The sequence below is a fragment of the Ciona intestinalis genome, chromosome 11 (assembly GCF_000224145.3).
Source record: "Ciona intestinalis chromosome 11, KH, whole genome shotgun sequence".
Classification (NCBI taxonomy): domain Eukaryota; kingdom Metazoa; phylum Chordata; class Ascidiacea; order Phlebobranchia; family Cionidae; genus Ciona; species Ciona intestinalis.
The window spans coordinates 4327791-4347571 of NC_020176.2; the positions used below are offsets into that span (position 1 = coordinate 4327791).

A 19781-nucleotide genomic window follows, 5' to 3' on the forward strand; every position below is an offset into this window, starting at 1 on the left:
CACACACAAACGTAAAGCGATGACGCATAGCGACGACAAAACAAATTTAAATTCGTGCGTTGATTTAATCCATAGAAATAGTAAATCATGTAATTGGGGAGCATTATGGCGCGTGATTGGTTTTTCGCCAGCTTCACTTTATGTTGGTTTTCGTTATTTGGAAACAGTAATAAAGATTGTTATGTCAGTTATTAATTAGTGTGAAAATATCCACGCGCGTGGGATATTTAATCAAGCAATTAAAAGCATAGGCCGATGCACATTCTGTTCTACATTAATTTTAACCAGAGTACTCTGGTTTTAACTGTATTTTTACACTCCACTAAATGCAGTACAAATGTCCATCGGTTGATATTCTAATGCAGATCGATCAATAAGACATAATTTGCATTGTTTTTAAGTTTATGACGTCAGTGAAACCAGAATCACTGCTTTTGACATTGTCATGTTGCAAAGCAACCCCCATAGGGTGTTATTATGTAATTGAACAAGTAAAAAATGCATAAAACAATATAGCTATACATGGTTGGAAATTACCAAGCGAATATGGAAGTGCATTTAAGATGTAAAATAATGATATTAAGACAAGATATCCATTTGAACTTAAGATCTCATTACTAAGGCTGGGGTGCTAGATCTAACATGCAATTGCTACAACTTTGAGCGCATTAGTTCGTACACACCAATGTATAAGCTATGTAAAATATATACAAGCATCAGCATAGGCGTTTGTAGTTAGACTTGCCTAATTCATAAAAGCCAAATAACAACATAATCGTGTAAAGACAAAGAAACTAAATTGAAGATTAGAAAAGAAATAAAAAGAAGTTATTTGATAAAAGGCAGCGTGATAAAAAGTCATTTCATTAAAAAAAACAACAACAAAGAACTGGAACTTCTGTATCATATGGGTTACTTAAAGTTAAGAGTGTACCGTAGGCTGCTCCTCATGGTTTGGAAAATTACGGTTAATCTTATACACCAATACCTGAGTCTCACATCAGTTCATTGCATTCAAACCCCCAACACTCAACACTGTGTTTCAGTCAGAAATAAAAGAAAAATTGGAACATTTAAAAGGTATGGCACATATATAGAGGGCTATGCATGACTGTGTGGAACAAAACCAAAGTCAGGGCTGGATTTATAAAACCAGAGCTTCTAAAATTATAAGTTATTTCAGATAATCAATTAAAGATTGCAATTTGGGTTTAAAGACATTGAAAGTACTGTATACAGCTGAGGTATACTTCAAATTTTTATCGAGCTTCCAGAATGGGGTTTAGATGGTTCCGTATAAATCCACCCCTGCTTGAGATTAAATATTCCCCCCAAACCTTGGGTACGGGTGGTTCATCCCGCTTGGGTGGGGAGGGGGTAACATTGGCGGGTTTGTCACAGTGGGAGCTTTGAAACTCGGAAGATTAAACGCTGTTGTGCTCCGTGAAGGGGGGTGTTGTTGGAGCGCTTCGGATCTTTTCCTCGCCTCCTCTTCACGAAGCCTCCGTTTTTCTTGCGCGTGCTTCCCATGTGTCTTCATGTGAGCATTACGACTTTTAACCTGCATTTAATGAGAAGGTTGTGATGAAGTTTGCATGTACAGATGTATGTGTTGTGCTGAATAATGGTAATTAGAGTTCTCCCAACAAGCGTGGTTATTATTTCATGGATATTATTATTTTCATGGATAAAGTTTACCATGATTTTAACAGAAATCTAATGTCTGTAATGTATGTTCTGCTGAACTGTGTGTTGTTAAAATGTTCCTATGCTGAAATAACTGTCTTTTAAAAATTCACGTTCAACCACATGAATACATGAACGAATAAAACTACGTTTATCCTCGCAATGCCGGAAAAGGACAGCCATAATAACACAGGTTTTTGTTATAACAAATAGATTTGAATATAAAGTTACCTTAGCAAATGACTTTCCGCAGACGGGACACGAGAAGATCTGAGGAGGAGGATCATCGGATGAAGCAACGGATGCTGGAGATGCGGCCGGTGATGGACTATCTATCTTCGGGTACGAACGAACTAGGGGAAGATTAATGTTTTAACCAAGAAGTGAGCAATCCACTGTGTGGGTTGACCGATTATAACCCTATCATCAGTGGCGCAGCCATGGGGGGGGTTTAGGGTATTGTGACCCCCCCCCCTTTTAGCCAAAAAAAAAAATTAATTTGAAAAAAATATTTTTGAAATTTTTTTGATTGAAACCTCTTATTTTTTTCTGGCTGTGCCAGTGCCTATCATGCAAGGTATATTTCACAGTTATTATTTTGTTTAAAGGGGGGCTTCCTAAACTGAGGGTCGTGTAACAGACCAGGGGTTGCTGAGAGCACTAATTTATATATATCGCTTATTATTTATATATAGAGTATATATATCGCTTTTACACATAAAAAAGCTGTGTGGAAAATTCAAGAATAATAAAAGCGAGTAAAATAAAGCTGATTTCAAATTAACTCTCTTTATCCAGACTACAGTTATATTGTACCTGTGTTTGCTCTGATTGCCTTCATTGAAGCATTTGAAGGAATGTTGAGTCTTGATTGTACGTTATGTTGTTGTTGCATGGTGACAGGGATTTGCCATGGGAGGTCTTGTGAGGCCTGGGTGTAAATATGTAATCGATTCGTATCACAAAGTAATCTAATTCTTAAGTAATCTTCAGAAAAGAATCTAAATTTTCAGTAGAACTTTATTCCGACATCTTTCACAGAAAAAACTTACATTTTGATGCAAATTAAAAATTATTTTACAGCAATTTCAAGTAATATAGTGGGGTGGGGAAAGATGGGACACCTTTTTAATCTATTTTCTTTTCCAATTTGGTAGTAAACAAACATTTAACGATTTTTTATAGTAAACTTTATCCTCACGGCTTCCATAGACCGTTGTTAATTGTTTAAAACACGATCAGGATATTTAGTTATTATGTGTCAAAGGTGTCCCATCTTCCCCCACCCTACTATACAGTAAGCCTGGTAGTTACAGCACATCTGTTCAAAACCTTCAGTACAACTTACATTATTCCCGCATCGCTCATCATCTGACGAAGAAGCTGAAGCGCTCAGGATTTCCTTCATCTCGTGATGGTTGGATGTTGCGAGACGAGTTACGATCAATTTCTCATCCCCTTCCTCCCCTCTGTACCGACGAGGACGCTGGATCTTCCTTCGATTCCTCTTCACGATGTGGTAATATCGATCTACACATTCAGATGTGCTGCGCGTTTTTACCTGGGGATGGTGGGGTAAGCTTAGGGGTGACTTTTAAAACAGGGGTGACACTGTATCGGTATTCGGTACATAGGTGAAAATTTCACGTTAAGGGTACATAGAGTGACTTTTATGTTCATCATGTTTTCTGTCATCTTAAACTATAAATTTAACTGCAACCCTTTTTATTAGTTTTTGTTACAACAATCTAAACTTGGTTGTTTGTAAGAAATGTTTATTTTTTTTACCCAAATTCAAAATATTTCATGAGTTTTACTATATTTTCTAATAATTGTTTAGTGCCAGATACTTTGTTAAATCTTTTTATTTAAAAGACTAAATACAAAAAAGTAAAAACCACAAGAGAAATGAAACAAAATACCATCTTTAAGATGAAATATTTAACTCTCATTTTTTAAGACTTGTTTAGGACCACACACTTTGTTAAACTCTATTTTCATTGAAAGGACTAAAAATCAGAAACAAGCCAGATACCATTTTTGAGATGACATAGAAATCCTTCCTGTGTTCCAGCATTCCACAATCGAACATCTTTACTTCATGAGGGGTCCATGGGGTTCCCGTGTGTTTACCTGGAGCTGTGGGGGCTGGAGGGGGTTTCCCTTTAACCCTCAGTAAACACTTCACAGTTGACTGAGGAAAATAAAACTAAATTTTAGACTAAGAGCTTTCAAATATATTATTTCATTCACCATATTAGCTTCAATTTTACTATTTCCCCCCAAGATGAAGTTTGGTTCGTGAGTGACGAATGTAATTTTAGACGAAGAGTAAAGTTATTTCTTTTCTAGGTCGATGGAAAACATTTGACAGTTAACCGAAGGAAAAAATGACATTTTAGACTAAGGGTTCTTACCAAATCAACTGTAATTTTACAATGTCCCCCCCGATTCTGTTACAAATCAAAACAAGTAACAACTATACATGTTACATGTCATATGCTTTATTTATTATCCAAATATTCCATATTACACTTCACCCACCAGAATATCTCCTTTATTCTTAGACATACAGTGCATCGCGTACTCCTTGTTGGCACCACCATGCATCACAACAGCCGAACATGATAACTCCATCAAGTTTTCCACTGCAAAAAATTGAACTTTTTAAAATCATTTCTTATAAAAAATATTTTTTGTAACTTTTGTAAATTAAATTAGGAAATTAAACTTAAAAAATGTTATACTAAAAAAATGCAAGTTAAAAAATTTACCTTTTCTAAATTGAACTTTTTTTAAATTTTGATAATGAAATTATAAAATTGATAGCGTTACCGTTAATGACATGATTATAAAATTAAAGCTGCGACAAAAGTGTTAATATGATCACTCACAGTGTGTTTCCACTTGTTCATCATTTGGAACACGGTCCCATACTCGATCTGCCTTGTGTTTTAACTTTAATTTGTTCGATGGATTTTCTGCGTGGGTCAAAACATGATTGTTGTCTCTATTTCCTAAAAACTAGGTTAGCGTGAAGTGAACTTATTTCGTTTCATTCGGACTGTAATTATAATTTTTATTTTACTTCTACATGCTGCTAGAGTTAATTACCCAGTAATAAAGTTAATAGGTTGCACTTTGCATGTATTGAAAAAAAGAACTACATTTTATAATACCAGTAATGATACCATATTATTCTATGTGGGTAAGGTCACGCATGCCAAGTCATAGGTCTTATGATTTATGCCAGAATTGGCCCATTACCCCAATTACTAATATTAATGACAACTCACCTCGATTTGGAAGGTTAGCTTGGAATCGAGACCCGATGTTTATTTTGCTGCAAATAAAATATCGCTGTAATTTTACACTTTTATGTTATCTACAACTATAGGTTTGTTGATATTAAGCACTTTGTAACCCTAGTGTAAGAGTTATTGGATTTTAAACTAGCGGTTTCAAAACTTGTGGTATCATAAAAAAACTCCAGGGGTCGCCGAAAGTTCATCAATTTTACAAAAAGTACTGCACAAGTTATACCATTAACTGTGAAAAGATGTAGAAAATTTTAGGAGATTGGAAGGAGCAAAAAGTTGGAAAGCCCTGGTTTTTAGCAAACCACCAAATGAAACTTACGGTTCAGTTGACCTAATACATTCATCATCCATTTCCAAACTTTCATCTTCCTCTATTATGGGAGGGATTGTCTCCAAGCTCACTGTGGTTAAGATGCAATGTTACAATACTGTAATATCTGTGGTTAAGATATGGTTAGCAATGTTAGCATGAAAGATATAATGTTAAAAGACTGTGATATTATAAAGTGGAGATAACAATGGGCTTTCCTATTAACCACAAGGTACTGCTGGCACTTTTGCAAAAATGAAGAAAAAATAAATTAATCACTAAGCATAAAAATTAAAAAAAAGTCAAAAAAGTAATTTAAATGGTTACTTAAATACTTTAAAGTTAAAATAATTACAAAGCATAAAAATTTCGAAAAAAGGTCCAAAAACGTATTTAAATACTTACTTTGCCGTAGAAACTTCACAGAAGGGGTGACAGGAGTTGTACAGTAAAGCCCCGACCCAGCTCTTATGGGACTTAACATGGGTGGTGGGGTGTAGGGGGGGATCTTATCGTTACCACCATTATAACTTGAATTGCTATCTCCACTTGTTCTGTAAGGTTTGGTTTGGGATGATTATTTAATATTTTAAAATTATAATCTAAAACTTACAAAGTTGGGATGAGGTACTTCATGTTTACATTCCCTTTTACTGTCTTATATGGTGTGAACAGAGCATAGGCTAAGGCTATATAAGTATAACCGTATCCTCATGACTTTTATAAGTGTTGTTAATTGTTACAGACATTGAGACATAATTAGGAAAATGTAAAACGCAGCGTAAACGCGGTTTTAGGCTTAAACTAGGACGCTAGTATGTCATCTCTGTTCTAAAAGTTAGGGTGGAATGTCACTTCAGGGCCCCAAAGGTATTTCATGTTATCGTTAAGCTTATTAACCAACTTACCTTCTTCTGTGCCGAAGGTGGCTTTGATAGAAATGAGAATGCGCTCCAGAGAGAGGTGTAAAAGTATTCACGCTTGAAGGTATAATTAAAGGGGGTGGTTTGTGTCGCACCCTCGAATCTGAACGCATGACGCTCGGTTTACGAATAGGTGACAAACCCTGGTGTGTTGGACGAACTACTTCGTGCTTAGGATGATATAAATACGAGCTTGACTTTAACAACCTGCAGTCAGCAGAATGTCGTCTGCGTCGAACACGACGCTGTTGGACAGGTTTTGGTTCAGCCCAAATTTCCGCCTCTCTAGTTTTTGCCGCCGGTTTTTCAACAGTTGTTTTATTTTCCTTTGCATTATGAGTTGCTGTTACGTTCACAGTGTTTCCTGCAACGCTCGCTTGCAATTTGGTGTCGGTGTCAACCAACCTATTTGATTGACTGTCTTTTTCAGCTGGTTTATTGAGCCGTAGCTTGACAGCAGGAACAGGGCTGTGTAACATCTGCTTCAAGATACTTTCATTAGAAGCCTTGATGAGATGCGAGCCTTCGCTGTGATGGCGTTGACGAAACGGACGACTAGTGCTTCCGAACATCGATCCTGTAGGAGTTCCTCCCATCATGGAGTTGGGAAGGATCTTGCTCGGGTTCGCAACGTTCACTGCTTCCCGCATCAGTGGATCATCATATGAAGAGAAAGGTGATGTGCTGATGGAAATAGGACGATCACACCACGTTACTCTGTTGTAGCTAGCTGGCTCTTCAATTGAAGACTCATATTGGTTATAGTCCTGTGGCTTGTGATGCACAGGTACTGTCACTGGGAGAATAAACGGATCGTGTCCAGATCTGATGGGGGATGAAGTCTCCTGCGTTACTGGGGAGTCATCGTATAAAGCTTGAGGTTGTTGAGGTTGGTTTTGTTGCCCGGTAGCGATCCACTCATCACTGTTGGAGGGAATCGATTCATTTACTGAGTTGTGCATCTCGTTTGGGATGAAGTGTCCTTGGATTTCATGTTGCATCCCAAAGTCCTGGAGTTGGTCCCTGTTTGCTGTTGCTACAGCAATGGAAGCAAGTTGGGAGAGAGAGTTCGTGCCCATTAATCCTTGTGCATTGTATTGAGCAGGGAAGGGCATGTCTGAGACAAGTTTTTGTGGTTGCTCCACTACATATGTCTGTGGGGTTAAGGTCTCTCTTTCCTGGTTGATTTGTGGATTACCCAGCAGCATATCAGGAGGTATTAACCCATGCTGTGTGGAGTTGGAGACTGGAAGGTTGAGATTCCTTAATGGTAAAGTTTGTGTAGGGTAAAGTGGGTTGTATGGGACGTTCTGTGCAACCCCTACTTGTACGTTATCAGTTTTAAAGTTCTGGACTTCGTTAAACCCTTGACCCAACATGTTTACCATGGTAGGCTGTTGTAGAAGCATGCCAGACTGCATGACATATGCTTGTGGAATGGCCTGTGGTTGGTACATGTTGTATTCAGATCGCGCAGGATCTGTTTTAAGCAGTGAAGCAGCAGTGGCCATTGTTAGCAATCCATTATGTGGTTGATTGTCAACTTTCGAACCCACAGAACTCAACACAAACGGTGATTGAATCACATTGGTGTTGGTGGAGTAATGCAGTGAGCCTCCATTTAGTGGTGGGTTGTTGGGAAATATATATTCACTTTGTGGAAGCTTTGCAATAGATGACGGGATGTTGGGTTTCAATGCGAATTCTGCACGGGAAGAAGTAACATCCTTGGCCTGCTGAGATAATAATGTAGGAACAGCTCAGTAAAATAATGAAACATTTATTACTAATAGGCTGTGGGATTTAGGCTTTACCTCAACACATGTGTGCTATTCTATATGGGTGAGGTCCTATAAAAGGCAGACCAGGGAACTTGGGATTTAGCCCAGAGTTGGCCCAGTCCTTTAATATCCTTGAAAATGGAAAATTAAAAGCAAGGGCTTATTTCACACAGATAGGCTAGCCATTATAAATGTTAGGTGGGAAAATTTGCTACTATTTCTGCAACGAAACTTACTTTTTTGTCATTTGAACTGTGCACACGCATGTGGCCATTAAGAGCAGGTGCGCTGCGGAAGGAATGACCACACAACGTACATGTGAGACTTCCATCAGAGTTTCTGTGGCCAGAACTACCACTGCTACTGCTACGACGTGGCTTGCCGGGAACCACCTGCTGTACATTGAGTAAGGTTTATGGAATGACATGAATATGCTGGAGTTAGGTTAAAACTATTATGAATAACACATGGGTAGGCAGGGTTGGCAAATGTCTGCCTTGGAGATTAGCAATACTATGTGGTTAATGTAGAGGAGTGTGGTATTATTTGCTTAAGTATAGAGATAAAGTAGTTCGTATTGATAACTAAGAGTTTGCCTAGCCTAGATTATCAAAACAAGTAACTATGTTATTGGAGGTGTATACTAATAATAATACCCTTATATATATATATGTGTAAAAAACTTGAACACCAATGTTACAAGTATTTGTCAACAGTCAACACCTATGTAGACTTAACACCATACTCCCTGAGAAGTTCTTACTCAATATAACAATGATAAATAAGCCTAACCTTAACAGGGGATGAGATTGGAGTATGTAAAGTAGTTTCCAGCATAACTGGACGGTTTGGTGTGAAATTTCCACTTTCATTTTGGTTGCTGACATAAGTATTTGCCTCTGTACATTGAGAAAGGATTGGATTCCTGTTAAAAAAAGTAGAGAAATATTTACTAGCTTTTCTACACATGGATGTAATGTTTTGTAAGTTAAACTGAACATTTTAGGTAACCCATTTTTATTACTGAAAATTTTAGGTAAACCATTTTTGCTACTAAACAATTTAGGTAACCCATTTTTATTGCTGAACAATTTAGGTAACCCATTTTTATTGCTGTTTTTAATATGGATGTCATTATTGACAGTAACCCATTTTTATTACTTAAAGGGTTGGGGGTTGGAGCTGTCAATCTAATTTTTGCATAGCACATACAAGTCCTGACATATGTAATACCATCCATATTAAAAACAGCACATTAGCATGCTAGATGGTACCACATGTCCAAATGCAATCCTAAGCAATACAAATACAAGAATAATTTAAATTATGATACCTATACACATTAAAATCCAAAAGATTTTTCAATAATGAAACCACTTTCGTCTTACCTTGAATCTAATATCTCGGTCTCCATCATCTGTTGATACATTGCATCAGGTGTATTGGAAAGTTTTTGGACATTTTTCGAGTTTGAAAAGTTGATGGCAGATGGACAGAATGTTGTCATTGGGCTGATGGGTTCTTGCTTCACTGAACCTTCTGTTGGTAAGCAGTGTTGGTAAGCAGGATTAACATTAGAAGGGGGTTGGCACATCGTTTCACTGTTGGGTTGGAACTGAACATATTGCTGGATGAGTTGTTCATTTTGTAGTGAATGATCGTACGCAGGGGGAGGGGTGGTTCGCGTAGTCCGTTCTTCTTGTTTGATCTGCGTCAACCTTTTAGAGAAGATTCTGCTCTTCATGTGATCGTCAGGTGTCGACTTCTCACTTTGCTCCAGGAGGACTCTGAGAGCAGCAGCTGCTTGTTTATCCCGATCGTTTATTGGGGCTTCGTCATCAAGAGCAGTTTCGCTCACGCTACCTGTAACTGACTCCGTGGAAAAGAACCTACTCCTCTGCTGATTGTCCAGCTGATGTTCAGGATGATCTAATGGGCTCTTCAGCTCCGGTTCGATCGTTGTTTTGGGTGGGAGAGTGATCATAGGAGGTTTTCTCTCTTCCGGAAGACCAAGGAACTCAAGCTTGGGAGTTGACCTGGCTGCTTCGTTTTGTTGGAGGATGAACACAGGGCTGTCTTGATGGGCAAAAGTGATGTCTGATGCGTGTTTTACTTCCTTTGAGGAGTCAATGAAGCTCCAACCACCATAAGGATTAGGGATCGGGATTGTGTTGTTTATCTGACGAGTGGATGACTGTTGGACAGTATACGACTGAGGAGTTGTTTTAATAAAGGGCACAGTTTGTGTTGTACGCGCGGTGGATACTTGGTTGGCAGAAAACGGGTACGAGAAGACTGATTCTGATTTAAATGTAGAATCAGGTGCGTGGTCGTCACTATGGTCTTGTCTCAAGCTTGCTTTGATTGCTAGTTGTTGTAGCGCGTTGCTGCTTCCGTGTCTAAACGTGGCTTCTTTTTTCTTCTCCTTCTGCAGAAGTTGTTGTTGCTGTTGTGCACTGTGTGCTAGTAGCTGCATGTTGTAGTGATCTGGTGGAGGGGAGGCACTGCGGGGTTGTTTGGACGTGAGGTTCGGGGCGTTGCTCTGTGAGGTCTACATGGAAGTATATGTTTATAATTATCAGTCGTATTTCTATCAGCAAACATTAGGAACCAAAATTTGTTTATGTCTAACTATCCATGCTTCCAATCCAGTTAAACTTTGGTGCCAATGCTGTTATAAATGTACTGATGTAATACCCTCAAATACAGACAATAAGATATTTTTCTGCTGTAAGAAAATTATAGCTAAGAGTAAGATATCAAAGACACACATATATATATATATATATATACCGCTAAAGCACCTTTGAAGTAAATTAAAACAGGTAATATTAAACAACAGTAATAAAAACAGTAAAGTAGGCATGTGCAAACAGTGGCGAGCCAGGGTCAAGATCATTTTTGTAAAAATGCAATTTTAAACCCCCCTTTTTTGTTGCGACGGTGCTAACAAACATGTTGTTTAATAGTAAGACAATGTACAACGTTTATCACCTTATGCGAAGTTCGGTTCAAATCACGCTTTGAAAAACCGACGACAAACCCTTTGTTTTCACGAACATATGCACTACTGGGAACATCAGAGCTGCAATGATTAAAAGAAATAGTTAAAAAGTGTATGGGTTGCCACCTTCAGGGTAATAGCGACCAATAGGAAGGCTAACCATAACTCTGCTTAAATCTCAGGTCTCATGGTGCATCAATTTCCACAATATAATGTTAGGCTAATAGATAAAAATTAACAACCTTAAACTGAACTAGACTGTCACTCAAGTTTAACCAAACCATTTCACTTAATAAAGCATGGATTTTAACAGCAATTTACTAAATAAAAATGTTATATAATATAAGAACTTTGTATCAAATATGTGGTATATGAGACTCAATGAAGCTTGGGAACCATGGTGTATAGGTTGTTAACCTTTTGTCATACTGCCCATATAACACTTTACAAACTCTATAGGGACAAGCCACATGGTACAGTGGGAACATCAACCATCGACCACTTACACAGAATATGGGTTTCCATTGTTCGTCTCTGTCTTGCAATGCAGGGAAAAATCTGGAAATGCAAAAATTAGAGGTTAAATATTAGGAGACCAAAATATAAGAGTTCCAATACTATGTGATATATGTACATTGATATGTTTATCTGGAGAAAAAAAGATAGTTTGCAAATTTGTAGACTGAAGACTTTATGCAATGTTTTTTAAGTATTGTTAAATGTAATAGTAAAATTAGTTGCAACTTTGCATTGTAAAGTGCCGCCCTAAATGCAAAATGGAAAAAATAAACCAACTTAATTGAATATTACTTACAAGTTATGGTGAATAAATTGCCACCAACTAAATAGACCATAGCTATAATAGGTGGTCAGGTGCCACATATTTTATGAGTGACACTAAATTGATTGCTTGCACTGTAGTCTGTGATGCTGTTTGAAAATGCATCCTCACCTTTAGCTTTCGAAGTGGCAATGGCAGAATCACGCTGAGTGCAATTGTTGTTGTTGTAGCCTTCTCTACTACCAGTGTCAATTATAAGGTTGGATGAATCGGGAGAAAACTCTGGAAAGATAATGGGTGTTAAAATTAATTCTTGAACTTAGATATCAATTTTGAGAATGCATTGCTTAGGTGAAAGTGTGGGTGTATATGGAGGCTTGAAGGACATCAATCATATTACTTGACAGTGAGTATGAGGTGTATGAATACACTATGTGTGCCTGGTGTATAAGAAGACACCTATGTTATAACTCGACAGTGAGCATGAGGTGTATGAATACACTATGTGTGTCTGGTGTATAAGAAGACACCTATGTTATAACCCGACAGTGAGCATGAGGTGTATGAATACACCATGTATGTCTGGTGTATAAGAAGACACCTATGTTATAACCCGACAGTGAGCATAAGGTGTATGAATACACTATGTGTGCCTGGTGTATAAGAAGACACCTATGTTATAACTCGACAGTGAGCATGAGGTGTATGAATACACTATGTGTGCCTGGTGTATAAGAAGACACCTATGTTATAACTCGACAGTGAGCATGAGGTGTATGAATACATTATATGTGCCTGGTGTATAAGAAGACACCTATGTTATAACTCGACAGTGAACATGAGGTGTATGAATACATTATATATGCCTAGTGTATAAGAAGACACCCACTGAGACTTATAACTAACTGTCATGTTATAAGCATGTTTTAACTTGACAGTAAGTATGAGGTGTACAAATACACCATGTGTGTGTGGGGTATACAAAACTTGAAAACTACCCATAAATTGTGAGGAGAAACTTCTATCTTTCTAGTAACTTTGCATTCAATCCAATTTAAATCAAGATCCAATATCCACTTCCTAGCATTGAGGATACACATGATGTAATCACGCATAAGCACATTCAATATAATATGAACAACAACAGCAGTTAAACACATTAATGAACTGGTTGGACAATCTTATAAAAAAGGCAATGAAAGGGTTAAATGTTCTTTCTTAAATTGTTTAATGTAAACTAAAAAATTTCAAGGTGATTGAACTTAAATTGATAATTAAAGTAACAAGTATAGGCCATAGGACTTTTTTGTAATAAATAACAAATGACCTGAAAGAAACACAACCAAACTAGCAATAAGAGACAATCTAACTGCTTAATTTATGGCTGTGAATATTGCATGCATTTATTAATTAGTGTATAAGCTTTGGCTATGACTATAACTATGTTTTATTTATATTCCAAATAAAAAAATACATAAAAAAAACAAATATATACTTTATAACAACAGTCAACAATATAAATGAACTTCTGGCAAATTTTTATGATTTTAAACTACCAGGCACGCTAATTGGTTTCTAATAATATTACTAGCAGCAACAATATTTAGAATCAATGTAACCTAGCTGCAGGTGGCTGCTTGCCTGCTTCTATACTATATGGGTGAAGTTACGCAAAGTTAAACTCCATGGGACATTAGATTTAGGCCCTGGGTGGCCTGTTACAATAGGATTGGCTCTTTAAACAAAAGCCTGAAAGCAAACCATACATAAAATATTAACCCCTTGTTACCTGGCATATAAGATCCCCCTTGTTCTTCAAATAGTTGATAATCGTCATTGTTTGCCTCAGTGAAGCTTCCTTCTACCTCCATAGCTGACTGGCTGGGGTTTGCAGACACAGAGTTTGGAGTCCTTGGGCCAGAGTGGTCTAAATTTGGAACAGTTTAAATATAGAGCATGTAAATACATGTATGAAATACTATTTATACTAGGAGTTAAAGAAGTTGGATAATAGTTTTTCACTATATTGAGTGGTGATGGGGAAATATTATTACATCACGTCCAGTGTGCAGAATATGACTTCCTGACAAGATATTGAGCTTTGTAGAGAATTGAAAAAACATTAAAAAGTAATAGATAATAGATATATACATATTTTGTCAATGTTTACAGGTATATATATCGAAGTTCTGTATAACCAAAACCTTGTAAAACAATTGTGTGTTACAGGTTAATCACAACATGTGTAAGGTGGATTCTTTACTACCGCTATCAAGTATAGGAATAAATAAACGTAACTTAGTTATCATCTGGCCCACAACAGTAGTTAGGGGTATACACTGGTATTGTTAATTCTTCTATAAGTTTAACACAACAAAAAGGTACAAAATATCAAAAGTGCGCACCAAATAAATGAGATAAATGCGGGTCCTTATTTGTAAGCAGCATGTCTTTTTCATCTCTCTTCAGAACTACCATGTTTTGTGAGAACTCATCCATTTTGAGGCAATAATAATAAAATACTTAATTAAAAACAACAACATTCATTTTAGTACAGATTGAGTGCAGTGCTTCTAAGGAAACTAAAAACTTTGATTATGTTAGCTAACTTATGTAGCCTCACCATATTAAACCGTTACGAATGTGCGGGCGGGGACCTAAAGTCGCTGGTAACACTGACTAAACAACTTTACAACAATATATATATATAACACGGAAACATTAAAAGTCTAAAGTTATTAGTAATACCGTGCCTACATAAATGTAAACTTTGGGGTATTATTATATGTGTCAATTTAGAAACATATAAAAAGACCGTCTAACGTAAAAGCATCAAAATTAGTCATCACACCTTTAATCTAGTTTAAAAACAAATCACGTACGCAAGCATTTCTCGGCTATATTTGACTCGAACTACCGCTACTTTCAAGCCATATAAACTTACTAAATAATAAACTGCATGTGGTGTATAATTCTTTGTTTATTTTGATAGAATCTGAGCTAAAACACAGCCGATACTTCATTGCAAAATTGCAGAACTTTATTTTTTCACCGCATTGCTGTAAATTGACGTCAGGGCTGCAAGTTCCATGTACGGGTGCCTGCAGTGATTTTTTAACAAACTTTAGGGGAGTAGAAACAGTTTAATAATAAATTACCCTAAATAATTGTAGAATTTGTATAAATTGTACACGCCCCTGTTTACTCTAACCTTCATTACTTACCTAAAATCCGTAACAAAATGTATTCTCAAGAATTAAAGTAACGCATAGATCAAAGAGATTTCATAAATAGACTATATGCATACCGTCATACAATTTTGTTGAAGTTTAAAAACAGAGATGACGTTGTTGCTGTAGCGGTTGACTGTGCTCAGTACACTGCAATGCAACGTTCACGATTTTGAGCATTTAACTGCGATGTATGGCGTGTTATAGTTAAATGTAACTTTTGCGATGGGGTTAGCATTGCAAAGTTTTAGAGGTATTCCGAAAAATAGAATTTCTGGCAAAAATAGAAACACTGCGCATGCGGGAAGTATAAGTGGCGCATGTGCATTTGTAAAAAAATAGTTTTGCACTCCGTCGATATAATCGCGTACATTAAACACAGAACATCAAACATCATACTTGGTGTATTGACACAAATTATTAAACACACAGAACCCATAACGCTAGGTCAGTGATTGTGGTGAGTTACATCCTCAATCGGCAAAATTTGCCGGTTATAATCTTAACTACTATAGGAAGCATCGCCATGATAGGAAGACTACAACTCTATGCACGTTGCCGGGCAACGTAGCGTATCCCAATCAACAAAAAAAGGGAACTGTATGTACATATACACCCTAAACCAACTTTTTAAATATTCAAGCAGTCTGTTCATTGAAAAAAAACCCGAGACGAGGGCTATAATTGCTTTATTCGACCGATATGTGCATTTATAATGTTTACATCAAGTAACTTATTAAATTTAATACGCTTTAATATTGGCAGCAGAACTGCACCGCTACTCGCAGTCAAACCGCAAACAAAATAGATGGAGATACCAAGGACACGCAAGTATAGCAAATAAACTTCAAGGTTTACATAAATGTTTGCTGCTGTGTATTTCACACATTTGGTACCAGACACGGGAATCAGACACGTTATACACCTTGGCTTAATAGAACCTAAAGGTATTCATTTATGAACGAGCAGTATAGGATACGCCAATGAAGCATTCTTTAAAAATCGCAGGTACTTTCCGATACAAGCCCAAGTTTAACTTCGTAGGCTCCGCCCCCGAGGTTAACTTAGGTCAGAACAGAGGTTACTATAGGTCGGGGAAAGAACGGTTGCACTTGTTTGCTTGGTTGAAGGTTATGAACCAGAACGTTAAAAACAAGTAAGCCAGGTATTTGGTTGCAGTTGTGTGGAAGTAATGAGATAGGCTGGTATAGTAGCATAACACGCATCAATTGCAGCGAGTGTTACAACCCTTTAGTCGTAATAAATACAGTAGGGTGGGGTAAGATGGGACACCTTTTCTTTTAACTTTCTCGTCCCAGTTGGAGAAGACGAGACACCTTCAGCACATACTATTCAAATATCCTGATCGTGTTTTAAAAAATTAACAACGGTCCATGAGAGTTGCAAGGATAGTTTTATAGTTCTTTGAGTGTTCTTTGTTTAAAAAAGGTGTCCCATCTTCCTCTTGCCCTCTTTGTAATACTTTTCGATTGTCCCGCAAAGTAATATTTTAAAATGAAAGCATATTGTGTGGTTCTTGTTTAATGTAGTCCTGAATAAAAGTATATGCGGTTTCGAGATTGGGTAGAATGGGCCCACCAATTTGGGATAAATGTTGTTCGTATATCTTCGTTGTTTGTATGTCTTCACGTTCGGTTTAAACGAAAAAGCCCGAAGGTCAAAAACCACATATAGTTTATTATATGTAAATCAAGCGGCAAACATACGCCGCTTTATAGGGATTCTACCCATGCGCAATCGATTTCGCATTTTTAAAGAGATAGATTCTTTATTGCTATTGCGCAGTTTAATTGTCGCTTTTAATATTTATACAGTTAAAACTACTACCGCTCCGCTGTGGTATTAAATAAATATCCGAAGTTTTAATTGGCTTTAATTGGAATCAAGATGCTTGATATATTACTAAGCTGCATACGGGCATGGTTCAGCACTATAACGCTGTCTATTATCGTCTTTTATGTGACGTGGCATTACTGGAATAAAAGGACACCGGGAAGTCCCCCCGGGCCCCGGGGTTTTCCCTTTATTGGGGCTATTACGTCAATTCGGAAACATCCCGAACACGTCATGACAAAATGGAACAAGGAATATGGCCCTGTATGTATGGTGAGACTTGGCTTCAAAGATGTATTGGTGATTGGCAGCTACGAGGCAGCGCATGAGGCTTATGTTAAAAGTCAAGATTTCTTGGATCGACCGTCGCCTTTTGGCCTTGAGATATTGGGCGGTGGGTATGGGCTTTTCCCCATCGCTTACGGCTCCTTCCACCAGGAGCAACGTCGCTTCGGGCTCAACACGCTCAGAGAGCATGGGATGGGACGAAGGGTCCTCGAGTCAACCATTCTGCAGTACGCTGAGGAGCTTTGCGACAGATTAGAAACGAAAATGAGCGCTCCGGTTTTGCTAGACCAGGAAGTATATATCGCAGTATCGAGTACCATCGCACACATTGTGTTCGGTCATAATACGATGCAAGACAGCCCAGAGTTTCGTGATATGATCTTATGGATGCTTAGGCCGAATACAGCGACAGTGCTTGCCGGGATTCTCGTATTCGCTCCTTACTTGAAACATCTCCCGTTCTTCCGTGGCGTCCACAACGACAGCAGAGCTTTAAGGCTTAAACTGGAAAGTCTAAATCTAAAAGAAGTGAAGAAACACGACAAGACCCGGGACCCGTCAGATCCGAGGGATTTCATCGACAGCTTTCTGAACGAGATGGACAAACGTAAACGAAAAAACTCGAAGCAGGCAACAGGTAAAGTGTTCATATTAGGTAAATTAATTAATTGCCGACGCCATATATATGCACAGGTTAGCGTTCTTGCTTCTATAGACCATAGCTAACAGTATCGAGGCTCGACGCTGGTATAACGGCGGTTTGTGTGTTATGGACAACACCTAATTAAAATTTAATGGGTTGTCGAATCTAAACTGTCAGCCATGTATTATTTCAATATCTTTGTTCTTCTTCTCCGCAGAAACTCCGTCAGAAAACCACCCCCTCCAAAATGGCAACGGAGTAAGCAAAGATAACGACGATAAAGATTTCAAAGGGAAGATTGATCCGAACTGGGAAACTTATTCGTCGTTTAGTGACCAACAACTCGTGTCCATGGTGAGTGAGAGAACATAAAAGGTGTAGCGACCACGCTTATTCTCTCCCAATCAAATGTAAATCTGTTTTTAAGTGTAGTCGTGTTTCAACAACTGTGGTTGTGTCGCTATATAAAAGTTCCAACCCACTTTGAAAGTTGAAAACTTTAAGCAGCTATAAAATATTGCGGATTGATGTTTATACCAATTAAGTTCCCCGTTTAGATCAATGTATCGATATAAATATATAACTTATACCCCGTTGCTGTGAAATGGTACAGGTCCGCGACCTTTTTCTTGCCGGAACCGACACAACGTCCGCTACAACTTGTTGGATCATCTTGTTCCTCTGCAAATACCCGGATGTACAACGGAGGATGCAAAAAGAGATTGATGACGTAATAGGGGAGAATGGCATCCCGAAGTTGGCGCTCGCGGAAAGGTTGCCTTTCACCAGAGCTGTAATACAGGTAAAGGGTTAGATTGTTTCAGTTGTGGAAAAACCAATAATGAGAAAGTTGTTTACGTTTGAGTCAAATTAATCGACCCTCGCGTGACAACGACAGTCGTTATAACACGGGTTTTATGTTTCATAGACCTTGTGCCTGTTTTGTGTGTATCTCATCATTTGGGCAACCCATTAGTGACCAACACGGTTGTACCAATTACTATAAGTATCTTGTTCAAAGAAATACACGTCCGCCAACCGCAATAGTAGCATTGTCGAACCTGGAATCCATATCCTCTGCGCTAGTTCCGTGTCATTTAAGATTAGGTTAAATATAAACGACGGTATCTAACCATGCACCACTTCCTTAATAGGAGATGGGAAGAATTCGCCCCAACGTTCCACTAGCCGTTCCCCATTGCGCGTCAAGGGATTCGACATTAATGGGCTTCAACATACCCAAAGATACGATAATCATGACCAACATATGGGGCATACATCACGATGAGAAAACATGGAAGGATCCGTACAAGTTTAATCCTGATCGCCACTTGGACGCTGAGGGCAACTTCGTAAAGTCAAACCACGTGATGCAATTCAACATCGGCCTCCGTAGTTGTTTAGGGCAGCAACTTGCACGCATGGAGTTATTCCTCATCACAGTTACTTTGTTTCGAAAGTTTTTCATTGAGCTTGAGCCGGGATGCGATATAGACATGGAAGGAGAGAGTTTGGTCTCCCTGCGACCTTACCCGTTTAAAGTTTTGCTCACAAAGAGAATTTAACTTTTCAGAGAGCCCAATGTAACTTAAAGCGTTCCATATTTACCCCCATTTTAAAATGTATAGTAGGGTGGGGGAAGATGGGACATCTTTCGTTGTATTTTTTGTCCTATTCGGCAGTAAACCAAGAAACATTCAACGAATTATAAAACCGTATCCTCACAACTCCCATAGACTGCTGTTAACTGTTTAAAACACGATCAAGATATTATGTGCTAGATGTGCCCCGTCTCCCCCTACCCTATATATATAAGTGTGTACGTATATGTATATTTAAGTTGTGTGACTTGTAGCGGGCGCAAATTCAACAGAGTCAACTAATCAGCCGTTATTACGTTTAGGATTACCACTAATTTAATTTAGGGGGCACTAACGGTATTTATAGAGAGTTAGCTTGCA

At 38.0% G+C, this 19781-nt stretch overlaps 2 protein-coding genes across 5 annotated transcripts; one reads left to right on the forward strand and one right to left on the reverse strand.

The window, feature by feature from the left end:
• Window positions 1-384: 384 nt before the first annotated feature.
• On the reverse strand, window positions 385-14392 carry zf(c2h2)-117 (zinc finger (C2H2)-117). 4 transcript variants are annotated; one of them, XM_026836702.1, is made up of 19 exons: window positions 14211-14392; window positions 13595-13732; window positions 11977-12087; window positions 11531-11582; window positions 11015-11105; window positions 9409-10562; window positions 8813-8945; window positions 8257-8415; window positions 6225-7975; window positions 5722-5870; window positions 5326-5407; window positions 4983-5029; window positions 4581-4667; window positions 4231-4334; window positions 3722-3880; window positions 3035-3247; window positions 2503-2617; window positions 1918-2039; window positions 385-1561 (listed from the first exon to the last, which is right to left on the reverse strand). In XM_026836702.1, exons 1-19 carry the CDS (start codon window positions 14302-14304, stop codon window positions 1319-1321), a joined length of 5004 nt encoding a protein of 1667 aa, XP_026692503.1. In that variant the 5' UTR covers window positions 14305-14392; the 3' UTR covers window positions 385-1318. The 4 variants fall into 4 exon arrangements, with proteins under 4 accessions (XP_026692503.1, XP_002124356.1, XP_018669478.1 ...); XM_002124320.3 differs by having other exon boundaries at window positions 8257-8412; window positions 9409-10571; XM_018813933.2 differs by having other exon boundaries at window positions 6225-7972; window positions 9409-10571.
• Window positions 14393-16875: 2483 nt separating this feature from the next.
• LOC100180181 (cytochrome P450 2D15-like) lies at window positions 16876-19700 on the forward strand. Its single transcript, XM_002124390.4, has 4 exons — window positions 16876-17814; window positions 18038-18174; window positions 18434-18622; window positions 18975-19700. The coding sequence occupies exons 1-4, from the start codon at window positions 16944-16946 to the stop codon at window positions 19383-19385; spliced, it is 1608 nt and encodes a 535-aa protein (XP_002124426.1). The 5' UTR covers window positions 16876-16943; the 3' UTR covers window positions 19386-19700.
• Window positions 19701-19781: the final 81 nt, after the last annotated feature.